This window comes from Trichechus manatus, unplaced genomic scaffold (assembly GCF_000243295.1).
Source record: "Trichechus manatus latirostris isolate Lorelei unplaced genomic scaffold, TriManLat1.0 scaffold00008, whole genome shotgun sequence".
Taxonomy (NCBI): Eukaryota; Metazoa; Chordata; class Mammalia; order Sirenia; family Trichechidae; genus Trichechus; species Trichechus manatus.
The window spans coordinates 18,537,633-18,564,169 of record NW_004443944.1 but is presented as its reverse complement, the minus strand read 5'-3'; the positions used below and the strand labels follow the sequence as shown (position 1 = coordinate 18,564,169).

At 47.4% G+C, this 26,537-nt stretch overlaps 1 protein-coding gene across 1 annotated transcript; it reads left to right on the top strand.

Annotated features, from left to right (window-relative positions):
• Positions 1-7,163: 7,163 nt before the first annotated feature.
• PIGT (phosphatidylinositol glycan anchor biosynthesis class T) lies at positions 7,164-18,373 on the top strand. Its single transcript, XM_004370302.2, has 12 exons — positions 7,164-7,430; positions 7,991-8,168; positions 10,507-10,634; positions 10,936-11,036; positions 11,192-11,278; positions 11,823-11,910; positions 12,020-12,117; positions 12,203-12,368; positions 13,822-14,022; positions 16,179-16,344; positions 16,454-16,537; positions 17,682-18,373. The coding sequence occupies exons 1-12, from the start codon at positions 7,244-7,246 to the stop codon at positions 17,932-17,934; spliced, it is 1,737 nt and encodes a 578-aa protein (XP_004370359.1). The 5' UTR covers positions 7,164-7,243; the 3' UTR covers positions 17,935-18,373.
• Positions 18,374-26,537: the final 8,164 nt, after the last annotated feature.

The window sequence follows — 26,537 nt, the reverse complement described above, 5'->3', positions numbered from 1 at the left end:
GGGAGAAAGATGTGGCAATCTGCTTCTGTAAAGATTATAGCCTTGGAAACCCTGTGGAGCAGTTCTACTCTATCCTACAGGGTTACTATGGGTCAGAATCAACTCTCCTACAATGGGTTAGTAAGAGATGAAGGGAGAGGTAAGATTGACAAAGGGTAGGTCATGAAATGCTTTGATGCCTGAATCAGATTTCGATTTGACTACTAGTTAAAGGGACTGGAAATATCAGTGACTTATGGTATAAATTTATTTTCTCATATAAAATCTGAAGATAGGCAATATAGGGCTGTATGGCAGCTCCATAGTAATTGGGCACACAGCTTCCTTCTTGGCTTATTTTGCTCAGCTATCCGGGGCACATAGCTGGCATTCTCATGGATACCTCACGCCTAGGATGGCTTTTGGAGCCCCAGCCATCATGTCCTTGAACCTGGCAGAAAGCAGGAGGAGAGATTAGGGGTGGGCAAAAAGGGCACAGCCAGCTGTCTTCCCACTTGCCTCTTCTGAAAGTTCTAACCAGTAGCACCCACTTTCATATCCTTGGCCAGAACTTAATAACATGACAGATGTTTCTTCTGCAGACATTTTGTAGACACAGGGACACAGCATTATCTACAAGAAAGGAAATTCTGACTTTTGTAAGGACAGTAATCCTTTCAGGTCCCAGAATTACCAGTGTATCTGATTTCTGTACTACCTGTCAAACCTCTCGGGAACACACTGGCTCCTGGGGACACTGGGACATAGAGTCCTTTAGCAGGGCACTGCAGAAGTTGGTAAAAATCTTTAGTTTCTTCATCTGTGGTTGGTGCATAAAGTTGAATAATAGTCACATTAACTAGTCTTCCTTGTAGGCATGTGAATGTTATTCTGTTAGTGACAGCATTGTTCTTCAGGATAGACCTTGAAATGTTTTTGACAATGAATGTGATGCTGTTCCTGTTCAATTTGTCATTCCTGACATAGTAGACCATATGACTGTCCAATTCACAATGGCCAATACTAGTCCATTTCAGATCACTAATGCCTAGGATATCAATCTTTATGAGTTCCATTTCATTTTTGACAACTTCTAATTTTCCTAGATTCTTACTTAGTACATTATCATTAATGGATGTTTGCAGCCGTTTCTTGTCATTTGGAGTTGTGCCACATCAGCAAATGAAGGTCTCAAAAGCTTGACTCCATCCATGTCATTAAGGTCAACTCTACTTTGAGAAGGCAGCTCTTCCCCAGTTATATTTTGTCTTCCAACCTGAGGGCTCATCTTCCAGCACTATATCAGACAGTGTTCCACTGCTATCTATAAGGTTTCCACTGGCCAATTTTTTCAGAAGTAAATTGCCAGGTCCTTTTTCCTAATCTGTCTTAGTCTGGAAGATCCACTGAAACCTGTCCACCATGGTGACCGTGCTATTATTTGACATAGCAGTGGTATAGCTTTCAGTATCACAGCAACACACAAGCCACCACAGTACAACAAACTGACAGATGAGTGGTGGAAAACAGCTACCTGGTCAACGAACTTGAAGAGATCCATATACATGCCCATTCCAAAGAAAGGTGATAAAATGGAATGCGGAAATTATTGAACAATATTAATCATACATGATTTTTACGTAAGTGAAATTTTACTGAAGATCATTCAAAAGTGGTTGCAGCAGTATATCGATAGGGACTGCCAGAAATTCAAGCTGGATTCAGAAGAGGATGTGGAATGAGGGATATCATTGCTGATGTCACATGAATCTTGGCTGAAAGCAGAGGATACCAGGAAGATGTTTACCTGTGTTTTCTTGACTATGCAAAAGGCAGTCGACTGTGTGGATCACAACTGATTATGGGTAACATCGTGAGGAATGGAAATATCAGAACACTTAACTGTGCTCATGAGAAACCTGTACTTAGACCAAGAGGCAGTTGTTCAACCAGAACAAGGGGGTACTACGTGGTTTAAAATCAGGAAAGGTGTGTGTCATGGCTGTATTCTTTCACCATACTTATTCAGTCTGTATGCTGAGCAGATAATCCAAGAAGCTGGACTGTATGAAGAAGAACGTGGCATCAGAATTGGAGGAAGACTAACAGCATGCAATAGGCAGATGACACAACCGTGCGTGCTAAAAGTGAAGAGGACTTGAAATACTGATGAAGATCAAAGACTACAGCCTTCAGTATGGATTACACCTCAACATAAAGAAAACAAACATTGTCACAACTACACCAATAAGCAACATCATGCTAAACAAAGAACGTTGAAGTTGTGAAGGATTTCATTTTACTTGGAACCACAGTCAGCACCCACGGAAGCAGCAGTCAAGAAATCAAACGACATCCTGCATTGGGAAAATCTGCTGCAAAAGACTTCTTTAAAGTGTTAAAACGCAAAGATTTCACCTTGAAGACTATGAGGACTAAGGTGTGCCTAACCCAAGCCATGGTATTTTCAGTCACCTCATATACATGCAAAAGCTGGACAGTGAATAAGGAAGACCAAAGAAGAATTCATGCATTTGAATTATGGTGTTGGCAAAGAATATTGAATTATACCATGGACTGCCAGAAGAATGAATAAATCTGTCTTGGAAGAAGTACAACCAGAATGCTCCTTAGAAGTGAGAATGGTGAAGTTTTGTGTCACTTACTTTGGGCATGTTATAAGGAGGGACCAATCCCTGGAAAAGGACATCATGGTTGGTAAAGTAGCGGTCCATGAAAAAGAAGACGACCCTCAATGAGATGGGTTGACACAGTGGCTGCAACCACTCAAACATGGCAACGATTGTGAGGATGGCGCAGGACCAGGCAGTGTTTCACTCTGTTGTACACCGGCTGGCTATGAGTCAGAAGTGACTCAACGGCACCTGGCAACAAGCAGGGCACACTGCTGTCTTGGTAGAATCAGGGTTCTATTACTAAACGAGTGCAGTAGTCACTGGGTAGATAACTAGCAGTTTACATGTTAGAGGCAGTGTTAAGGAATTTGAACTTTATTGCAAGTAATGAAAGGTTACAAGTGGCTGGATTTGTCTGTTAAGACAATTCTGACTAGTATAGAGAATATACTGGAGGAGGACAGGCACCAGACAGACAAATGACAATAATCCGTGCAAGAGAAATTGTGGCCCAAAGGACAGTGGTAACTGGGTCGAGGCAGGGTACAAATAAATAAATGACAATATTCATTCAATAGATATTAAATGTCAGTGTCTAACATGTGCAAGACACTGAGCATGGCCTTGGAGAGGAGCATTGGTGAGCAAAAAAAGATACAGTCCCTGCTCTTAGGAGTTTACAGTCTAGTGGGGGCCCAGATGTAAAATTGCAGCTACGAGTAGTGCTAAGAAGGAGTTAATAGCTGTCTCAGAAAGGTTGAGATTTTTCCCTTGACGAAGTGGCATTTGAGCTGAGATCTGAAGGATAAGTAGGAATAAATTAAGGGAAGAATGGCTGGAAGGGCTGCTTGTGGAGTTCTAATTAAAGAGGACCCCAGTGGATGCTGGGAAACCAGGAGATGATCACAGCCAGCTAGATAAGAGGTAACTGATTAGGGTGCAGGGAGGGGGTGGTGGTGGAGAAAAGTAGAATAGAGAGATGTTTAGGAGGCAGATTCCTAAAGTCTTGGTGGTTGTGCAAGAGGAAGGGGTCAAGGGTGCCACCACTGTTCTTGCCTCGTGCAACAGGATGATTGGAAGGCTCTTCACCCAGATAGGGAACCAGGAAAGAGCCAGGTTTGGGAAGGTAATATATTTGGTTTGGGCCATGGTGAGTTAGAGATGCCTTTGAGACATCCAAGAGGACATGCTGAGTAGGCAGGCAGTTGGACCCATGGGTGTGGGATTAAGATGAGAAAGGGCTGGAAAAATAAACAGATGAGTCATCAGTATATAAGTGGTAACTGACGCCATGGGTGTGAATGAGCTTGCCCAGAGAGAGTTGAATAAAAATATAAGGAGCTCTAGGACCCAGCCTTCAGGAACATCAACTCATTTCTCACATCAGGAAAAAAAAAAAAATCCCACTTTCCTTTGTACATCAAACACCAGCCATGGAATCAGTGACTTCAGCCTAAATCTCAAAGCTCTTGGTGCCACCCCAGGCTGAGTGACAGGGCTGCATTCTTCCCATAGTCCCATCCTGCTTCCATCCCTGCAGGGGGCCAATTGTAAGTGACTGCTGCTAAGTGCTCTTCCTAGCTCTAGTGAGGAACTTGTGGGAGCTTCAGGGAGGTGGACGTGTCCATTGGCAGAGCTTACAGACTTGCCCTGTCTCTGGAAAGCTTGTGGAGTGAATGCCTTTTGTCCTTAAGTGTCTGTCCAAGTTGAGATCATCCACTAAGCTGGGTCAGGGCCCAGTCTCATGTTAACTTTTGGGGCTTTTCTGAGTTCCTTTGGCTTCGCTGTACACAGAGGACATGGTCTCTGTCCTCTTGTGCCTTCTCCACTCTCCTCTGGAGAAGCAAGGCACTCCTCCTGTCTGACTGTGGCTGAGCCTTCTCTTGGGCTGCAGGCCTCCATATCTCTGCTCTGCAGGCTTCTCGGCTCTCGGGCTTACCCCACTTCCCTCTGGGGTGAATGATGGGAAGCTGGATTAGCTTGGTGGCTGTCATCAACATGTTGATAAATCTCTTAGTACCCCAGGCATGCAGTGCTAAGATTTGTGGGGGAAGAGGGATCTACAGCCCTCTGGAGAGGTAGGATTTTTTGTGGGCCTATGGGGAGCCTTTAGTTCAGCTGCCATGGGCCCCAGCCCCTGCCTGAAGAAGTCTAGGGTTAGCTCACACCCCAGGACCACTTCCTGGTTGGGAAAATGACCTCCCCCTGCCAAAACACAGGGGCTTGGCTGGCCTTCAGAGCCAGCATCTCCAGTTGACTGGTTTTTGAGGCCACACAAGTGCCCTTGGAGATGGAAAGTTGGTTTGGAGCCAACTCCCAGGAAAGGAGACCAGCTTTCAGCCTCTGTAAGAATGGTGTGGTGGGGGTGTTGTCAGATTTCCTTGTCCGACTCCACAAGGGGTAGGAGAAAAGATGAACATCAGCCCGAGGCTGATTTCTATGAGGTTAAGCCCCGGTGGTGCAGTGGTTAAGGTGCTCGACTGCTAACTGAAAGGTTGGTGGTTTGAAACCACCAGCCAGTCCGTGGGAGAAAGATGTGACAGTCTGCTTCTGTAGAGATTCACAGTCTTGGAAACCCTGTGGGGTCACTTTGAGTCGGAACTGACTCCACGGCAGTGGTTTTTTTTTTTCGTGAGGATGTCAAACATACCTCCACTCTCCAACCTTTTTACCAATTCTGATACCAGCTGTCCCTCCCACCATACTCTACTCTCTGCTGGGTTGGTGGGGACAGACCCTTCAACAAAGAAAATATATGAATGGCCAATAAGCACATGAAAAGACACTGAACATCATCAGGGAAATGCAAATTAAAACCACAATGAGATACCCACTACATAGATACCAAATGGCTGAAATTGTTGTTACGTGCTGTTGAGTCAGCTCTGACTCATGGCAACCCCATGTATAACAATATGAAACATTTGGTTTCTGGGTCCTGTGCCATCCTCACAATCGTTACGTTTGAGCCCATTGTTGCCGCCACTGTGTCAGTCCATTTAATTGAGGGTCTCCTTCTTTTTCACTGACCCTCTACCAAGCATAATGTCTTTCTCCAGCGATTGACAAAAAGACCAAAAAGTTAAAATTACCAAATATTGACATCCGAGAATGTGGAGTAACAGGAACTCTCATACATTCTTGGTGGGAGTATAAAATAATAGAAACATTTTGGAGAAAGGTCTGGCAGTTTCTTATAAAATTAAATATACACCTACTCTTCAACCCAGCACTTCTACTCCTAAATTTTTACCCAAGAGAAATGAAAAATATGTCTACAAAGTAACTTGTACAGCAACCTTATTGATAATAACCAAAATCTTGAAAGTGCTAGCCTGTCTGGCAACAGGAGAATGGATAAACTATGGTATCCATACAATGTAATGCTATTCAATAAAAAGAAACTGCTGATACATGCAAGAACATAGATGGTTCTCTAAAACATTCTGCAAGTGAAAGAAGCCTTACACAAAAAGTGTACATACTCTACAATTTCATTTATATGAAGTTCTAGAATATGCTAAAATAATCTATGGTGGATAAAAATCAGAACAGTGGTTGCTTCTGCAAAGTGGAGCAGAGGCAGGAATTGATTGGGAAGAGGCATTAGAGAACTTTCTGGGGTTTTAGTAATGTTCTGTATATTGATAGGTATGAGTTATGCAGGTGTATGCATTTATCAAAATTCAGTGAATGTACACTTCAAATGTGTGCGTTTCATTGTCTGTAAATTTTATATCAAAAGAAAAAATGTAAATATTGAACTCTAGTTAATGGTATGCATGCTGAAGTATTTAGGGGGAAATGTACTAATGTCTGCAGTTTACTTTGAAATGCATCAAAACAAAGTGGAATCATGGATGTACAGACGAATATGTGATAAAGCAAGTTTACTAAACAACAACAACAAACACAAACTCGTTGCCGTGGAGTAGGTTCCGACTCACAGCGACCTTGGTGGATTGAACTGCCAACCTTTTACCACCCGTTTGGTTAGCAGTCAAAGCTCTTAACTACTGTGCCACCAGGGCTCCAAAGCAAGTGGAGTAAAACGTTAATGTTGGAATCTAGGTGGTGGGGAACAAGTGTTCACTGCTGTTTCTACTTTGAAAATATTCATAATGAAAGGGCCGTGATTTGGGGGGTTTTGCAGGAAAGCTCTGCCACTAGAGGAGCTGGATGGGCTTCCGAAAAACAAACCAAACCCACTGCCATAGAGTCTTCTGACTCACAGCGACCCTATAGGACAGAATAGAACCGCCCCATAAGATTTCCAAGGATATAAATCTTCACAGAATCCCACTGCCACATCTTTCTCCCGGAAGAGCTGGGGGGTTCCACCACCGACCTTTCAGTTAACAGCCAAACGCTTAACCACTGCGTCACCAGGGCTTACATGTGCTTAGAACTGAGCAAATGGAGATACCAGAAGTAAAGGGAGGCAGGAGCCCGGCGTGCGACTTGGCAAAACTAACCTTTCCGCAGTGTGTTTCCCAACTATCAAATGGGTATAATGCGGCATCCGGGTTTCTGGGACGGCACCGGAAGCTGCTTATCAACCGCTCTTCCCATTGGATGCCGGCCTTTCGTGGGGCGGGCGCCGCGGGGAGGTGGAAGTAGTCGCAGGAATGGCGGTGGCTGTGTCCCTCGCTCTTCTGGTGCTGTTGCTCCTTTGGCCGGGCGGCTGGGGCCGTGCAGAGCCCCCACGCGACAGCCTGCGAGAGGAGCTTGTCATCACCCCGCTGCCTTCCGGGGACGTAGCCGCTACATTCCAGTTCCGCACGCGCTGGGACTCGGAGCTGCAGCGGGAAGGAGGTGAGAGGGCGTGATCTGACCCGAGAAAGCGTTCTGTGGCACCTGCTGGGGGTGAGGTAGGGGCAAGTCTTGAGGGCGGGGTCTGATCCTAGGATGGGGTCTGATCCTAGGATGGGGTTCTGGTTCCTGGGCTTGGGGCCCTAAGAGCTGGGTCACTGGCGAAGGATTGGGGTGGTTGTTAAAGAGTCCCATTGTACCGATGGCAAAACTGAGGTCTGGAGAGGGACAGTGACTTCTGACTCCTAGTCCAGTGCTTTTGACGGAGCTCTAGGCTGCAATTCTAAATCTTTAGCCCTCTGTTGGCAACAATGATGCTACTGCTGCTGTTGGTGGTTGCCGTTTATCCTGGGTACTAGGCATAGTTCTTAGTGCTGTAAACGACTACAAGGAAGAAATTGAGGTGTGGGGAGGTAAAGGGACTTGTCCAAGATTACATCGCTATTAAGTAACAGGTCTGGAATCCAGATCTCGCTGACTTAGATCCTGGGGTCTTCTGCTTCTTTGGGTTGACCTAGAGCCCTGCCTCCAGGATCTTTACCCACCTGCTTCCCCTCCCCCAGTGTCTCATTACAGGCTCTTCCCCAAAGCCCTGGGGCAGCTGATCTCCAAGTATTCTCTACAGGAGCTCCACCTTTCCCTCACTCAAGGCTTCTGGAGGACCCGATACTGGGGACCACCCTTCCTGCAGGCCCCATCAGGTGCAGAACTCTGGGTCTGGTTCCAAGACACCGTCACTGAGTGAGTGCCCACCTTGGGTCCAGTTGAGCATAGCAGGGAAGGTGTTGTCATCCTGCAACTGCCCATAGGGGCAGTGGTTCCAGCAGGCAGAGGTTCCAAGGCTGGTGTTGGAAGTAAGAAATGATGTTACCACTGAGTAGTATTCTTTACTTTACTGAATACACTTCCTTCCTCTAATACTTCTAGACCCGAGATGGCACATGTACATCCCTGCAGAGGCAGAGAATAAATGATTGAAGCTCACTTGGGTATAAAGCAGTAGAAAACTGTCAAACTGGAGAACTTTTAAAAAGGAATTCAAATTTAATTATAATAATAAATACCTTGAAAGGCAAACAACACACGTCTGTAGACTAGAATTGTTCTACAGGCTGCCAGTTTATGATTTCTGTCTTAGAGGAATGGCTTTTGTTTGGGAGAAGGGTGGGTCTAGTTGTTGTTGTACCACAAAAATGATTTCCCAGTGGCTGCTGTGATTATCTTACTTAGAGTAGACCCTCTGTAAGCCAGACAGGGTTGCGAACTCATGTCTACTGGGCCAGGCAGGTAACATCAATGAGTAAAGGTGTAAACATTTTTAGAGATACACAGGAATGAGAAATATATCTCATTTCCCTCTTAGTCCCAATATAAGAAATCAGCGGCACAAATATGATAAAAAACACTTCAGGGCAGTAATAGGGAGTGGTGGGGACTGTGGCAGGCTAGAGAGCTCATGTCAATCTAGAGGACAGCTGCTGTTAAGTTCCCATGGATTGTTGCCATGTGGGAATAGAGGCTCAGTGTCATCAGATACTCTCATTTTTCAAGAGAGACCAGAAATCTGGATTTTCATGTGAAAATTGGTGAATTTACATATCAACAAGTAATTTAGAATTTTAAGAAATGCTATGCGAGCCAGTGTTGTGCACGATGAATGAAACATGGTTATAGTTTGGGTAGAGCTTTCAGGCTTAGTGTCTGTGGTTGTTGTTTGAGGCTTAAGGATTAGAGCGATTGAAGAGCTATGAGTAGTAGATTATCAAAAAATCCCAGGACAGCACTAAGAGGATGCCAGACAAGGAGCAAGTGGTGACCCTCAGCCTTGCCACGGCTTCCTCTCTTGCCTCAACTCTGCTCCCTGGCCTTTTTTTCTATCTGCTCTGCTGTCTCTGTCTTCCCTCAGCCCATAATTGCCTATAATGTAGAGCTAATGTTTAGAATTCTAGTGCTTATTAAATTTTATGTCTTCTGTTAATATGGGAGCCCTGGTGGCGCAGTGGTTAAGTGTTTGTCTGCTAACCAGAAGGTCAACAATTCGAATTCACCAGGCGCTGTTTGGAAACGCTTTGTGGCAGTTCTCTGTCCTATAACGTTGCTATGAGTTGGAATCAACTTGACCACAATGGGTTTGGTTTTTTGGTTATTATTAATATGAGGTCCCTGGGTGGCAAGAAGGGTTTGAGCTATCTACCAACTGAAAGACTGGTGGTTCAGACCCACCCAGTGGCACTGCAGAAGAAAGGCCTGGCGATCTGCTTCTGTAAAGATTACAGCCAAGAAAATCCTATGGAGCTCAGTTTTACCCTGTAACACATGGGGTCACCATGAGTTGTAATTGACTCAACAGCAACGGATGTTATTAATATAGAGAATCAATGTGTTTTGATATTTCTCTAAGAAAAGAACCTAATTTAACCTGATGTTTTTGTGGGATCCTATAGTGGTTGTTTTTCTCTTGTTCAGTGAGCCTTGTGGATATAAGTAGAAACAAGACTTACGTTCATGCTCAGGGTTTTCATAGGGTAGAATGTGTTGTTTTGCCCAGCTGAGCAAACCTCAGGGTGGATCAGTGAGCTGTCTGCTTGGCCCTCTGAGGTGTGGGGTACTTTGCATTGTTTTGTGGGAGATAACGTAGATGACCCAGACTTGTTCCTTGTCGCTCATGGCCTAGTTGTGGGAGAAAAGATGCTTAGGACCAGATGGCCACCACCTAGCAATCTCCAAGAGGAGCCTGGTGAGAGGCTGGAGTAGTTAGAGCCACGGCAGCAGAGAGGAGGCTGTGGTTGAGGAGGGCAGGAAGGGCCTTCTCGGGGAGGGGCCGGGCCTGGAGGTGGACCTTGGCATAGGGCAGAGAGGGTGAGCCGGTGTCCCAGGCAGGAGAACTCGTCTGAGCGGAGACGTGGGCAACCAGGGACGTCCAGAGGAGTGTGCAGGGGCCAGGTTGGGACCGTGACTTCTCCATCCTGTGATTAGCCTGTGCGATGGTTAAGGTCACAGCCTCCCCCTCCAGTGGGCGTGGCCAGGGAGGGCACCGAGGCAGCCCCGGGACAGCACGTGGGTTTGTGTCTCCTTCCAGCGTGGATAAATCCTGGAAGGAGCTCAGCAATGTCCTCTCAGGGATCTTCTGCGCCTCTCTCAACTTCATCGACTCCACCAACACCGTCACTCCTACCGCCTCCTTCAAACCGCTGGGGCTGGCCAATGGTAAGACCGCCCCTGCAGCGCTTTCCTCTTCCTGCCTTCTCTTGCCCTGACTTCTGCCTCCTCTCCCCTCAGCTTCCTCCCTCATTCTGGGCCAAATCATAGTCCCCTAGTGTGTGTGGGCTCTAGAAGGACCCCTGAGGCTCTGCTCTCTGTAACTTGCCTTCTCCCAGGGGAGGAGGGGCCTGCCCCCTGTTGATCTGTTAGATCTATGTGGGGAAAGGAGGGCTCATCTCCATCTCTGGAGTGTGGGTCTTAGGGGCGGGGCCCCCAGGCCTACTAGACTGGCCTCTTCCTCCCACAGGCACGGATCACCACTTCCTGCGCTACGCCGTGCTGCCACGGGAGATTGTCTGCACTGAGAACCTCACACCGTGGAAGAAGCTCCTGCCCTGTAGCTCCAAGGTAAGGCAGGTGTGGTCTGAATGTGAGTGGGAGCCCCAGGGAGTGCATGGAGTTGGCAGCTGCCCCCTCACTGCCAGCCAGACGTGTGCTTGTAGAGACATCCTTGGTCCCAGGTCCAGATGCTCTGAGCTTCTGTCTCCTCCCACCTCCTCCAGGCAGGCCTCTCTGTGCTGCTCAAGGCTGATCGCTTATTCCACACCAGCTACCACTCCCAGGCAGTGCATATCCGCCCTGTTTGCAGAGTAAGTCTTGGGGGTTAGGGGTGGCTTCCACCTAGGGGCCCCCAGAGAAGGTACAGGTCAAGCATGTGGCCCAGTGTCTGGCGCGGGCTGAGCGAGTGCTAAGTGGCAGAAGTGATGCTGATTATTCTGGGCATTGGCCACGCACCAAGGAAACTGAGCAGTTTCCTGGAGAGTGCCCAATAGACATTTGTCACAGAGCAAAGCAGGGAGAGCTGTGGGGCACAAGTGCTAGCTCAGTCACTCGCCAGCTGCCAGCTGGCATGCCACGAGCAGTCATTTCGTTTCCCTGAGCCTTGGTTTCCTCATCTGTCGGATGAGTAATAGTATTGGCCTCCTAAGGTTGTGTGATAGGTCATTAAACTGTGCACATCAAGCTGTTCGCACAGAGTCTGTCTCAGGAAAGTACTCGGGAGCCAGTGGTAGCAAGGTGTTGGGTGCGAAGATACGTAACAAGCCAGGGATTGAGTCCAGGTTGGCGGCCTCGAGGCAGTGAGGGTGGGTGGGCGTGATGTCCACTCACTGCTACGTGTTGGCCCTGGGCTAGGATGCACGCTGTACCAGCATCTCCTGGGAGCTGAGGCAGATGCTGACAGTTGTATTTGACGCCTTCATCACAGGGCAGGGGAAGAAAGGTAAGCTGCCTTGGCGACTCCTCTCTACCCACCCGCCCCCAGCCCTGCCCTGCCTTTGGGGTCCAGGCTTAGCCCCAGTCCTTGCTCAACTCTACTGTCTGCTCCTCAGACTGGTCCCTCTTCCGGATGTTCTCCCGAACCCTCACGGAGCCCTGTCCCCTTGCTTCGGAGAGCCGAGTCTACGTGGACATCACCAACCACAGCCAGGTACCAAAGGTCTCCAGCCAGCCTCCTTCTCCATGGACCAGCCTGCCACTCTGCCCACCTGTCAGCCCTGCCCTTGTGTCCCCAGGACAGTGAGACACTGGAGGTGAACCCGCCCCCCACCACCACATACCAGGACACAGTCCTGGGCACCAGGAAGACCTATGCTGTCTATGACTTGTTTGACACTTCCCTGATCACCAGTTCCCGCAACCTCAACCTCCAGCTCAAGTGGAAGAGACTCCCAGAGAATGGTGAGTGGGTACACGGGCCACTGGGGCCACAGTGGGCTACAGAGGTCATCTCTTGGCGGCAGACCCATGGCCCTACTTCTTCACCATAAGACAATAAATAGGGTTGTGATTAGACTCAGATCTCTGAGTCAGACGTTCTTGGTTCTAACTCCACCTCGTCTGAGCTTGATGACTTAGCAGATCCCTAGCCCCTCTGAGCCTTAGTTTCCTCATCTGGGAAACGGGGACAGTAATATCTAGTGAGTTGGATGAGATAATTACTGTAAAACACAGACTTCGTTCACGCATTCATTAATCAACACATACTTTTTTGAGTCTGTACTATGTGCCAGGCATAGAGTGGTAGATACGACAGATAACGCCTTGCATTCAAGAAACGTGTCTCCTAGTTGAGACAGGCATCAAGCGATTAATAAATTATGATCATGTTCAGCGTTACCAAGGAAAGGTGCAGAATATCACCAGAGCATCTGGTTTAGGTTGGAAGGGGCACAGCACTCGCTCAGCACGTGACAAAAAACCAAAAACCAAATGTGTTGCCATCGAGTCAATTCCAACTCATAGTGACCCCAGAGGACAGAGTAGAACTGCCCAGTAGGGTTTCCAAGGAGTGGCTGGTGGATTTGAACTGCCAGCCTTTTGCTTAGCAGCTGAACGTTTTAACCACTGTGCCACCAGGAGTCCCAGCACGTGGCAAGTGCTTAGCAAATAGTAATTTTGTTACCATCCTTGCTTGTGGGTTGGGGAAGACCAGATGCTTCCAGAACCCGGATTCCCAGTTCTGATGGCAAGCTTACCCTATCTACTCCGTGGCTTTGGGACGTTGAACAGGGTCTGGAGAGTGGGGAGTGACCCTTTCGTTTGTTGTTGTTGGGCGCTGTCGAGTCAGTTCCAACTCATAGCAACCCCAAGTGACAGAGTAGAACTGCCCCATAGGGTTTTCTAGGCTGTAATCTTTATGGGAGCAGATCGCCAGGTCTTTCTCCTGCGGAGCTGCTAGGTATGTTCAGATTGCCAACCAGTTAGCAGCCGAACACTTAACCATTGTGACACCAGGGCTCCATACCCTTTCCCTTAGAAGTTATTAATGTGGAGAAACCCTCAGAGTATGGTCCCCCAGATACCCTTTTAGCTCAGTAACGAAGTCACTCCCGAGGTTCACCGTTCAGCCAAAGATTAGACAGCCCCATAAAACAACACGAGACTAATGGGACACAACAGTCCAGGGACAAGGACTAGAAGGTAAGAGGGGACAGGAAAGCTGGTAATAGGGAGCCCAAGGCTGAGAAGGGACAGTGTTGACATGTCATGGGGTAGTTAACCATTGTCATGAAACAATATGTGTACTGTTTAATGAGAAACTATTCTGTAAACCTTCATCTGAAGTACAATAAAAAATAAATAAAGTACAATTAAAAAAAAAGTTATTAATGGCTGACTTTCCTCCCTGCAGAGGCCCCACCGGTGCCCTTCCTGCATGCCCAGCGCTACGTCAGCGGCTATGGGCTGCAGAACGGGGAACTGAGCACGCTGCTGTACAACACCCACCCATACCGGGCCTTCCCCGTGCTGCTGTTGGACACTGTGCCCTGGTACCTGCGGCTGTACGTGCACACCCTCACCATCACCTCCAAGGGCAAGGAGAACAAACCAAGTGAGGAGCCAAGTCCTGGAGCAGGCCTCCGTGCCACCTCACCCCAGCTTGCTCTCCCCGGGTCCCTCAACCCTTCGTTTCTCAGGATACTCTCTGACATACAGCTGAAAAACAACGTGTGCATAAAGAGTTAGGAACAGTTTGAAAAATGGAAAGGTGACCTTGCTGTGCGATTTGGAAGTCATTCAAAAAATAATAATAATAATGAAAATGTATCGTCCTGGAGATTTCTAACAGGACTGCGTGAGGAGGTAGCTTCCGTTTCTTTCTCACTGATTTTCTCCTTCCTTGGGCACACCCTTGTGTTTTGTGATGATTCGTAGACTCTAGGATAAAGGATTGGCAAGATAATCTGGGTTTGGGAAGCAAAGAAGATGGCAGCCCTGGGGTAGATGGTTTTTGCTTCCTTGAAAGAGGCGAAGAGGTGCAGCTTTGTTTCTGTACTTTTCTTTTAAAGGAGTAGTTTCTATTTACCAAGTACTTCCTGTTGGGTGCTGTGCACGGCACTAAAGCACTTTTTCTTTTGGGTGTGGGTAGGAGGGGGCTAATGGTAAAGAAGAAGACGTCTTAGCAAGAGGTTGTATCATCCCAAACAGCTAAATTTAAGCACCTTCTTTAAACACCCTTCTTGTTTCCCATATTTTCAAGCCGGTGGTTAATAGTTCTAGTTATTCTCAGCGCCATTGTTTGTACTAGCTTCAGAATCTCTGCTTCAGACAGCCTACCTATATATTCTGTAGGTTTTTCTGTATTTTTTTTTTAACCTTTTGAAATAGGATCATAACCTTCACATGCTCCATCACCCAGCTTTAGTGCTCTCTACCCTTCCATCCTCCTAGTTCCCCCTCCCTCATTTTTTTTGTTTGATAATTTTTCTGTGGGAGTATTTTTATTATTTTTTCATTTCTGAATTTATTTTTTTTGTTGTCGTTGAGAATGTACACAGCGGAACATTCACCAGTTCCTCTTCGGGAGTTTTTTGGTGTGTGTGCTTTAAGTGAAAGTTTACGGTTCAAGTCGGTTTCTCATACAAAAATTTATGCACACATTGGTATGTGACCCTAGCTGCTCTCCTTACAATGTGACAGCACACTCCTCCTTTCCACTCGGGATTTCCCGTGTGCATTCAGCCAGCTCCTGTCCCTTTTTGCCTTCTCATCTCACCTCCGGACAAAAGCTGCCCATTTAGTCTCATGTATCTACAGGGCTAAGAAGCACTGTCTTCACGAGTATCATTTGATATCCCGTAGTCCAGTCTAATCTTTCTCTGAAGAGTTGGCCTCGGGAATGGTTTCAGTTCTGGGCTAACGGAGAGTCCAAGGGCTGTGTTTTCCGGGGTCCCTCCAGTCTCAGTCTGACCATTCAGTCTGGTCTTTTTACTGGAATTTGAGTTCTGCACCCCACATTTCTCCTGCGCTGTCAGGGCCTCTCTGTTGTGTTCTCTTCAGGAGCATTTTAAAATAAATCCCAGAGAGCATATCAAGAGCGTATCAATTTTCCTTTAATTACTTTAGTATAGATCTCTAACAGATAAAAGGACTTTAAAAAATATAATCATGTCATTATCATTCCTGTCTTTCCCAGTGGTCTTAAAAATAACTTTTTACAACTGATTGATTTGAATTGGGATCTAAACAAGGTTCTCACGTTGCACTTGCTTGATATGTCTCAAGTCTCTTTTACTCTATAATGGTACCTGCTTTTTGTTTTTTCAAAAAGCCACTTATTTGTTGAAAAAGCTGGGTCATGTGTTGTGTGGAATCTTCTACATTCTGGATTTGTCCTCTTGCTGGTGTTTAGCATGTTCCTCCATCTCCTATACTTCTTGTATGTTGTTGGTTAGATTTAGAAACTTGATTAGATTCAGGTCGGAAGAAGGCTTCCCAGGTGGTTCTTTGAACTTGCTGTTGTGTTCCATCAGGCAGCTGATGTGTGGTGGCCCAGGTCTGGCGATGTGAAGGTTGATAGTGGCCTGTGGCACTCTTGACAGCCTCTCTTGGAAGCATGTTCTCCCTTCCCAGAGTCTGCTGACTCCTGAGATCCACAGCCAACCTTCTAGGCCCCCAGCTCAAAGCCCCAAGGCAAACGGGAGGGATAGGAGGTGTGGGTAGTCTGACCCGGGAAGAAGGTGTGGGTGACCTTTGCCTGTGTCTCAGGTTACATCCACTACCAGCCTGCCCAGGACCGGCTGCAGCCCCACCTACTGGAGATGCTGGTTCAGCTGCCAGCCAGCTCTGTCACCAAGGTCTCCATCCAGTTTGAGCGGGCGCTACTCAAGTGGACCGAGTACACCCCAGACCCCAACCACGGCTTCTATGTCAGGTGTGCCTCTCCCCCACAGGCTGCCCCCTCCTTCCTGGCTCACCCTATCTGCCACTTACCCTTGGTGGAGAAGCCAGTGAGAAACAGAGGCCATCTCTCTTCTCTGCAGCCCATCAGTCCTCAGTGCCCTCGTTCCCAGCATGGTGGCAGCCACCCCAGTGGCCCGGGAAGAGGGCCCCCTCTTCAACACCCTGTAAGTGTGACCACACCCTTTGCACAGTACAGAGTCCCTGGGTAGTGTGAATGGTTTGTGTACTTAGCTGCTAACAATAAGGTTGGAGGTTCGAGTCCACCCAGAGGCACCTTGGAAGAAAGGCCCAATGATGCACTTTGAAAAAAAATCAGCCTTTGAAAACCCTGTGGCGCACAGTTCTGCTCTGACACACGAGGTTGCGATGTGCAACTGGGTTTTTTCTTCTAGTACATCCTCAGCCACCTACTTTGGGCTGGGGCGTTAACACAGATGAGCAAGCAGGCTTCTGCAGGGTAGCTTGCCTCTTCCAAAGTAATGTGTAGATTTAACTCAGTCCTAATAATTCTCGTAAGCTATATTTCCAAAGACTTTATGAAATGATCCTAAAGTACATCTGGAACAGTAAATAAATGAGAATAGCAATACTTAGAGCTTACATTTATCCATCAGTTCTCTTAACAAGTATTTAATTGAGCCCTTATCAAATGTCAGATGCTTCAGAAAGCACTGGTGTATAACAGTAAACAAAACAGGCTTGCCCCTGCCCTCCTGATGCTTACAGTCTAGAGGGGAGATACTGTTCTAGAGATTACTGGGGTGGTGGGGAGGGTGTTTGGGGGAGGTAGTTTTGTGGGTTATCCAGGAAGGCTTACTTGAAGAGGTGGTATTTAGGCTGAGACCAGAAGGCAAGAAAGAGGCAGCTAGGCCAAGGCAGGGCCTCGCTCCTCCACTTCAGCCACGGTTGTCTCCTTTTATCAGGTTTATGTACTGACCTTTCTTATAAAATGTGTCCTGTTAAAAAGGTGAAGTCCCTGGGTGGAGCACACAGTTTACACTTGGCTGCTGACTGAAAGGTTGGCAGTTGGGATCCACCCAGTGGCACTGTGGAAGAAAGCCTTGGTGGTCTACTTCAGTAAGATCACAGCCATTGAAAACCCTGTGGAGCACAGTTCTACTCTGAAACACATGGGGTTGCCATGAATTGGAATCAACGACAACAGGTTTGAGTTGAAAGGTTTTGAGGGTAAGAAAACTGAAAACCATTACCAGGGTGCATTGGCCCAGTGCAGCCCAGGCGTGGGGACGAGGTACGCTGGGGAGCAGCAGTCCGGTCCTGCCTCACCACTCCTTCCCTGACCCCCAGGTTTCCTGTCACCGATGGCTCTAGCTACTTCGTGCGCCTCTACACAGAGCCACTGCTGGTGAGCCTGCCCACACCGGACTTCAGCATGCCCTACAATGTCATCTGCCTCACGTGCACCGTGGTGGCCGTGTGCTATGGCTCCTTCTACAATCTCCTCACGCGGACCTTCCACATCGAAGAGCCAAACAAGGGCGGCCTGGCCAAGCGGCTGGCCAACCTCATCCGGCGCGCCCGGGGCGTCCCGCCGCTCTGAGAGGTACCCTCTTCAGCAGCTGTAGCTGCTGTTTCTCTCTGGGGCAGGGGGTGGTGACACCAGGGGCTGTCTCTGCCACTTGCTCTCCTGGTCACAGCCCAGCGTTGACTTTTGAGCCAAACTACCCCTGGACCAGCCAGGACCTGGAACTGTGCCGTCCAGTACAGAAGCCACTAACCGCATGTGGCTGTTTGAATTTACATTAATTTAAAGTAGAAATGCACTTCCTCAGCTGCACTAGCCATGTTTCAGATGCTCAGTAGTCCCAAGTGGTTAGTGGCTACTGTATCAGACAGTGCAGAAGAAATGTTTGCGTCATTCCAGGGAGTTCTATTGGACAATGGCGCTGGCCTAGAGACTGGGGTGTGCCGAAGAATTTGTATCCCTGTGTGGTAGATGGAACTTACTGGTTGTGAATAAAAAGTGGCTGCTTCCTTGGTTCTTTGCCTCCTGTCCTTGAAGCCTGGGAAGAGGTGGGGACTAGGGCTTGTTTGCTGGGTATCTGAACAGGAAAACCTCCCCCCAGAAAAGAACCTCCCTACCTCCTCACACCCTGGCCAGAAATTCTTCCTCATGTCCTGCACCCCCCATCCTTCTTGGACTGTATCCCCAGAATGCCCCGGGTTTGGTGGGGACAACACCTCCTCAGTGTTCCCAGAAGCGTAGCCCTTGACCATGAGAATGAACCACCCCTGCCCTTTGGTGGCCCTGAGAACCAGTTCCCGATCACCCCAGACCAGAGCTGGTGGTTCTCAAAACTAGTGTGTGTTGGAGTCGCTTGGTACTCTTGTGGAAGAAAATGCAGATTCCTGGGATGCAGGCTAGATGGAGTTCATCAGGCCCCTCAAGAACTTACACTGTGGGTGGTCCTAGGACCACCCACAGGCTTTGAAGGTAGGCCCATTAGATTGAGTCATGCCCCTCCCCATCTTTTCCTCCCCTTGTTGTACACCCTGGATTCCTTAGGTCCCTAGGTTGGTGCCCCTCCCCCACCCCGCCCCACCTCTGTCTCATCGTCTGGCATGCTTTGCATCGCTATATAAGTTCCTTGAGGCTCCCCTCAGTTTTCCAGACTCTCCCATCACAGTGGTTTGGCTTAGAATGCTCCACCACCACACACCTCTCAGTGGCTGGCTTACTCTTACTTACAAAACCAGATAAGATGTTGCTTCCTCCAGGAAGTCTCCCCTGACATCCCAGGTTTCTCTAGGTGCCCCTCCTCCCTGCTCCCACAGCTCCCTGGTCCTTCCTTGGCATGCTCCCTATTACCCTGGTGTTACTGTCCTTTCACTTCTGTTAGACTATGAGGTTCCTGGGGGTGTAGGGGCTGCCTTTAATCTCCTGGACCTCACCTGGCTTAGGACGTGTTGTAAGTGCTCAATAAGCAAATGGTCAATGAGTGGGCATGGGCTTTTCTGGCGTGGCATCTGGGATCCAGGGGTAGGGATGGGGGGTGAGGGACACTCTGGAGCTCCACAAGTCAAAGGGCAGCAGTCATTAGCTCAGGAGTACCGGGGATGTCGATAGCCAACATAGGTGAGACTGTCTTGGTTGTCCCCCAGAACTTGGAAGTGATGTGTCAGCAAATGTGTATAGGAAAGGGAAGTTGTGAGCTAGTCGAGACCATGGGCAAAGCACGTGAACGCAGTGCTTCTATTGAGTTTACTCCCAAAGTAATAAATGAGCAGATGTAAATGAGATAATGTGGTGGGTGGAATTCTGATGCTGAGTGGTCTTGGCAGTCTGCGTGGGTGCGATGTCCGCCAAGTAACAAGGACCTGGATTGTGGCCTGGCTGTCATATCCCCAGCCACTTTGGTACCTAGAAATGACTTCCACTACCATGTCGTACGCAATCTGTGAGCCGACAGCACCCATGGATCTCTAGTTCACGCCTCCTCCCAGTTTCCTGAGTCATTGCCCACCCGCCCCCTCTGCTTGGATGTCCAAAAGCATCTCAAATTTAGTATCTCCAAAAGTGAGCTTTTGACATTCTGTGCCTCCTTCCCAAACATGCTCATGCTGTGGTTCATCCCTCTCAGTGAACGGCAACTCTCTCCTTCCAGGTGCCCAGGCCAAAAATCCTGGAGTCATCCTTGATTCTTCTCTCCCACAGCCCAGATCCACCCCATCAACACATCTGTTGGCTCCAACCTTCTCACCACCTCTACTGCTATCAAGGAGGCCTTCCCTAGCCTCACCCGATTGAAAATCCCAACCCCAGCCACAAGCTCTTTCCTTTCCTGTTGCATTTCCTCTGTAACACTTGACACCGTCTAGCATACTTTGTGTCTTATTGATCTTGTTTATTATTTATTCCTCCTCACTAAAATGTAAGCTCCATGAGGGCCAGGATGTTTGTCTTTGTAGCTGCAGTGTCTCAAATAGTGGCTGGCACGTAGTTTGCATTCCAACAACGGATGGATGGATGAATATCACACAGTAACTTTGCTGCTAAGTCAGCCAGGTCACTCAAATGTCTAGGTTCTGGGCCTTGAAGTTCTTGCTGTGCCAGCACCAGGAACATCTTCCCTCGTCCCTGCACTCAGGGCCTGGGTGTTTCCATTTATGTCCATTTAGGGATTCTTTAAGGGTAGGCCTGGCCATGACCTTCTCCAGGGGGGTTGGCACTATGCATGGCATCTGGGGAGAAGGGCCAGAGGTGCTAAGGGCCAGGTCAGACAGGCCCCCAGGGTGTTACAAAGTGGGTTTTCTCCTCACATGGCCGGGGCTGGGGCTGTGGCTGTCTGGTGGAGCTGCCCTGGGGTTAGCACTGGAGGGAGGGAGGGAAACACCTGTGGACTCTGTAGGAACAAGAACAACTGGTAAGTAGATGAAGCGGGTTGCAGGAGTGAGTTGCAAGCAGAACTAGGTGCTCCTTTCTTATCTTCCCTCAACAACCGAGATGGTTCCTAGTAATCAATCAGCTGTTACTCTATTTGCCTGGAGAACACACCAACACTCAGTCCCCAAATGTCTGCCAAGACACTTCCAGGACACCGCAGTTGGTACCCTGTGGATTCTAAGAAGCAGAAGAACCCCACCCCTAGGAAGCCCTGCCAAGATTTAAGAATACAAGTCATGTTGGTAACAAACCAGGGGAGTCTATGTCCAGGGCTGGGAGAGAGCTGGTGGGCCAGGCAGTTGGTGAATGATGATACCCACCTTTTGCTGAGTGCTTGCTATTTTCCAGGTACCGAGCTAAGCATTGTGTATATACCCTTTCGTCCTCACAACAACCTGGTGGGGTAGGTATTGTTCTAATACCTATTTTACAGATGAGGAACCTAAGAGCTAAAGGCCACATTTCCAATTCCAGTTGCTTTTGAGTTGACTCGACACATGGTGATTCCATGTGGGTCAGAGTAGAACTGTGCTCTATAGGGGTTTTCAATAGCTGGGTTTTTTTGGAAGTAGATCATAAGGCTTTTCTTCTGAGGCATCTCTGGGTGGGCTCGAACTTCCAACTTTTTGATTAGCAGCTGAGCCTGTTAACCATTTGTACCACCCAGGGACTCCTGTGGACACATAGCCTGTAAGAAATGGAGCAGGAATCAGAGCCCAGGCCTGTCTGGTTCTAAAGTCTGTGCTCACACCCTTCCTCGGGGAGAGTGACCCAGTGTCCTTGACAGAAAGGAAAGCAAGGCTAGACCGAGGTGGTTGGGTAGGAACTTTCTAAGCTGTGAGGCCCACCCTGCCTGAAGGAGGCTTGGAGAGAGAGATGGCTTGAGGGTCGGGCAACAGCTGCCCTCTAGGAGCTTCGGGGTCTGCCTGCAGGAGCTTTTAGATACAAGGCTCGGGGCAGCAGCAGGGTGCCCAGAACCCCCAAGGTGAGTCTTGAGACCCTAACCCATTTCCAACACCCAAACACCAGGATCTGGGGAGGTGGCCTGGCCTCAGCCTTCTCTACCATTTTGATATGTGTACTTTCCCTGGTAAGGACAGCATTCTGAGTCCATCTTACCATTTTGTGAATCCTCAGTGGACATAAGCCTGGCCATGCTGGACATACTGGGAGAACCCCAATTCTAGAAAAGGAAAGACACCACTTAAGGAAGGGAATTCAAGGCCTTCTGTTTGAACAGCATTTCTCAACCTTGATGGCATGTTAGAATCACCCAGGGAACTTTAAAAAGTCTTGATGCCCAGGCCTCACCCCAGACCAGTAAAATCAGAATTTCTGAGCGTGGGGCCCAGAGCGTCTCCAGGCGACTCCACTGTGCAGCGAAGTTTGAGAGCTTCATCTTATTTTTAAAGGAATATGAACATTTATTTTCTCTCATAAAAATTCTGCTAACAATGGATACCTCTGGGGAGTAGGATTGTTGAGGGTGTGAAAAATAGGGGACTCACTTTTTAAGCTGACACATTTATGTATTGTTTGCCTTTTTAAAACAAAGTATGTGTTGCTTTTGTAATAAAAATGAAAATTTGATGAAGATTTAGTTAAACCGAAAAGACATCAGGGAGGTCTGCCACAGGCTGGATGGTGACCGCGAGCAAGCCCCTTCTCATATTTGGGCCTTAGTTTCCTCCTGAGGTGGGCGTGAACAGGTGGCCTGTTGGAGCTGGCACCCCGCTCCCCACCTCATAGGCTGTGGGTCTCAGGGATCCTCTCTTCCAACCCTTCAGCTCACCTGCAGTCTTTCCCAACCTGGCCATGCCCCAACAGGTAGAGGGCAAGACAGAGCGTTAGGGAGCTGCTGAGCTTCATGAGGCCAGTGGCTGAGAGTTCTGGGCTGGGACTGGGAGCTGGAACTTTGTACCTGCCGCTGAAGGGGAAGGGGCCCTGTTCTCCCATGCTGAGGGAAGTGTCTTGCTTTTTATTACTTGGAAGAGGAAGCACCCTGGACAAAGGGTGTGGTTAGAGGAACTGGAAGTGGTGATGCTCACCTTAGAGGGGTCTTGGGAGGTATCTTAGGTCCCCTAAGTTCGTACTTCTGCCATAATGGACTTGAATCCACATGACCATGGACTGGTAAGTCACCCCTTGGGGCCTCAGTTTCCCTAGCTGTAAAAGGAGTGGACTGGAGAAAATGGTCCCGAAGGGCCCAGCACAACAGCTCTCCATTCTGTTATTGTTGGTTCCCATCCAGAGCCTCCCAGCTAGTTAGTTCTCTCAACATCCCAGGAGAGAAAACATAGCTCTTTGTTCATTGGTATATTTATTTCATTTTAGATAATGAGTTTATTGTTTTGTATAAATAATCATACTTATTTTAAAATATCAAGTTTACTGAATAGTACAAACAAAAAGCAAAAATCTCTCCCCAGATTCTACCATGGTGATGTGCAATAGAAGTCCAATGCAAGCCACAACTACAATTTTAAACTTTCTGTACCACCACCACCATTTGCTGTTGAGTCGATTCTGACTCATGGCAACCCCATAAGCTACACTTAAAAAAGGTAAAAAAAAAAAAAAAATGAGTAAATTCAATATATCAAAAGTATCATTTCAACACCCAAGCAACACACAATTAAAATATGAATGTGGTATCTTACTTTTTTTACACCGAGTCTAGGAAATGTGGCATGTATTTTATATTTACAGCACATCACAATCCATACTAGCCACGTTTCAAGTGATCAATAGCCACAAGTTGCTATTATTGTTGTAGTATGCGATCAAGTCCATTCTGACTCATACTGGCCCTATATGACAGGATAGAGCTGCCCCATAGGGTTTTCTAGACTGCAGTCTTTATGGGGCAGATCGCCAAGTCTTTTCTCCTGTGGAGCTGCTGGTGGGTTCCAACAGCTGACCTTTAGGTTAGCAGCTGGCACTTCACCATTTTGCCATCAGGGCTCCTTCGCATGTGGCTAGTGGCTACCATATTGGACAGTGAAGTTCTACCACATGAAGTAACTATCAATAACTTCAGGATAACCTCATAAACATTTTGTTAGATAAACAAAAATAATTCTACAAAATGAAGGGTTTACAGGTATTGTTTCCCCTGAATTTTTGCATATTGCCTTTATACTTGAAGGACAACTTGCAGGGATAAAAAAAAAATCCTGGGTCGTACCTTCTTTTTCCCCAGAACAATTGTGGATTTGGCTCGCCACTGAACTCTGTCATTGAGTGTTGCTATGAAACAGTTTAAATGTTTTTCTCCCTTGTAGATGACTTTTTCCCCTACATGAATGATTAAAACCAGCTTTGTTTATCCAGGATAAGTTATCCTTGAGATTTAGTAACTTAACGAGGACATTTTGGTATCATTTTGCATCATTTCTTTACTGGAACATGGAGTGCTTTTTCAAAATGCAGATTTTTTTTAGGGAAGTTTTCTTTCAGTATATCTTTAGATAAATTTTTGGTTCCAATGTTGAGTTTTCTATTTAAGAAGCAGCAATTATGTCAGATAGACACTGGAGACAGACAAAATTTGAATCCCAGCCTTGCTATTCACTATCTGTGTGACTTTGGACAAGTTATTTAAACTGTGTGTACTATAGTTTCTATCCTTTAGATTGGAGATAACAGTGGAAACTGTGTCAGGACTCCCCAAGACCATGCTCAGGCTCGATTTGCTAGAGGACTCACAGGACTCAGAAGTTGTTATACTTAAGTTTATAGTTTATTACAGCAAAAAGATCCAGTGGTATTTTCAATCGCCCCATATGCATGCAAAAGCTGGACAATAAATAAGACGGAAGAAGAATTGATGCCTTTGAACTATGGTGTTGGCAAAGACTATTGAATATGCCAGAAAAACAAACAGGTCTGTCTTGGAAGAAGTACAGCCAGAATGCACCTTAGAAGGAAGCATGGTAAGGCTTCATCTCATGTAGTTTGGACATGTTATCAGGAGGGACTAGTCCCTGGAGGACATCATTCTTGGTAAAGTAGAGGGTCAGCGAAAAAGAGGAAGACCCTCAATGAGATGGATTGACACAGTGGCTGCAACAATGGGTTCAAACATAGAAATGATTGTGAGAATGGCGCAGGACTGGGCAGGGTTTCATTCTGTTGTACGTAGATAGGGTCACTATGAGTCGGAATCGACTCGCCTGCACCTAACAACAACAACAGCAAAAAGGTACAGAGTAAAATCAGCAAAGGGAAAAGATGCATGGGATGAAGTCCAAAGGAAACCAGGCACAAGCTTCCAAGTATCTCCTTCCAGTGGAATCGTACAGGATGTGCTCAATTCCTCCAGCAATGATGTGTGACAACGTATGTGAAGAGTTAACCACCCAGGAAGCTCACCGAAGCCTGTGTGGACCTCTGGCAACAGCTGCACAATTGGAGTTCAGAATTGCCATGGATTAGTGACTGCTCTGAGCTCCCTGTTTCCCCCTTTTAAGCAGAAGTGTCTGTAGTGATCTCCTGTGCCTGTCCCACCATTTCAGGTTTGGCGTATGTGAGGCAGATATCGTGTCTCTTTAGTTTGTAGGTCTCTAGTGGGAGAGGAACATTGCCCGTGCAACAGAACCCAAGGAGCCTATCTGTATCTGGACTTGATGTAGAGGAGGAGATCCTGGATTTGGAGCCTGAGTCTGTTGCCAAAACAGGATGAGATTTTCGGGGAGTCTTGGAAGGAGATGATGTATTTTGCATAAAGGGAATTTTTTTGGTATTTTCAAAATACTTTATTTTATTTTTGTTGTTGTTGATGATATACACAGCAGAACATACACCAATTCAACAATTTCTACACATACAATTCAGTGACATTGATTACATTGTTCAAGTTGTGCAACATTTTCACCCTCATTTTCTGAGTTGTTCCTCCTCCATTAACATAAACTCACCCCCCCCCCAAGCTTCCTATTATCAAGTTGCTGTTGTCAATTTGATCATAAAGGGAAAATTATCTAATATGTTGCAGTTTGAAAACATGCCTGCAAGTTCTTTAGCAGTCATCCCATTGAGCATTAGGGTCTGTGTCCTCTCCCCTTGAATCAGGGCTGGCCTTGCTGACTCAGTCACAGCAGAATGAAATGAGAGAGATGCTATGTGATTTCTGAGGCCAGGTCAAAAAAGCCAGGCAGCTGCCATCTGGTTCCCTTGGGATGCTCTCTCTGGAGAATGCTGGCTACCTAGTAAGAAGTCCGATTATGCTGAGACCACTGAGCTGTGGAGGACGTGTGCATGAGATGCTCTGGTCAGCAGCCGCAGCTGAGTCTAGCCTTTCAGCCATCCTGGACATGTGAGTGAAGCCGTCTTGGGCCCACCAGCCAGCCCAGTCACCAGCTGAGCACCTCTAAGTGACCTCAGACAATGCCACAAGGAGTAAAAGAAGCGCCCAGCTGAGCCCTGCCTGAATTTCTGACCTATGGGATCCATGAGCATAACCAAAGAGTTGTTTTTTATGTCTCTGAGTTCAGGGTCTTGTTAGGCAACAATAGTAACTGGAACAATTGGTGAGAATTCTCAAAAATTTTGTATTATTTCCTCTTTCCCTTGCACATCTTCTGGGGACCAGGCTTCTGGGATTAGGGCCTATGATGAACCACACAGCAGGATAGTCTATCTTTTCCTTTTGCTACTGCTTTTTGAAGTTTATGGAATGAGGTTCAACTCTTCTCCGTGGTTGTATGCAGCTGGTGATTTTTTTTTTTTTTTGGAGGGGGCTGTTTTATGTTGTTTGT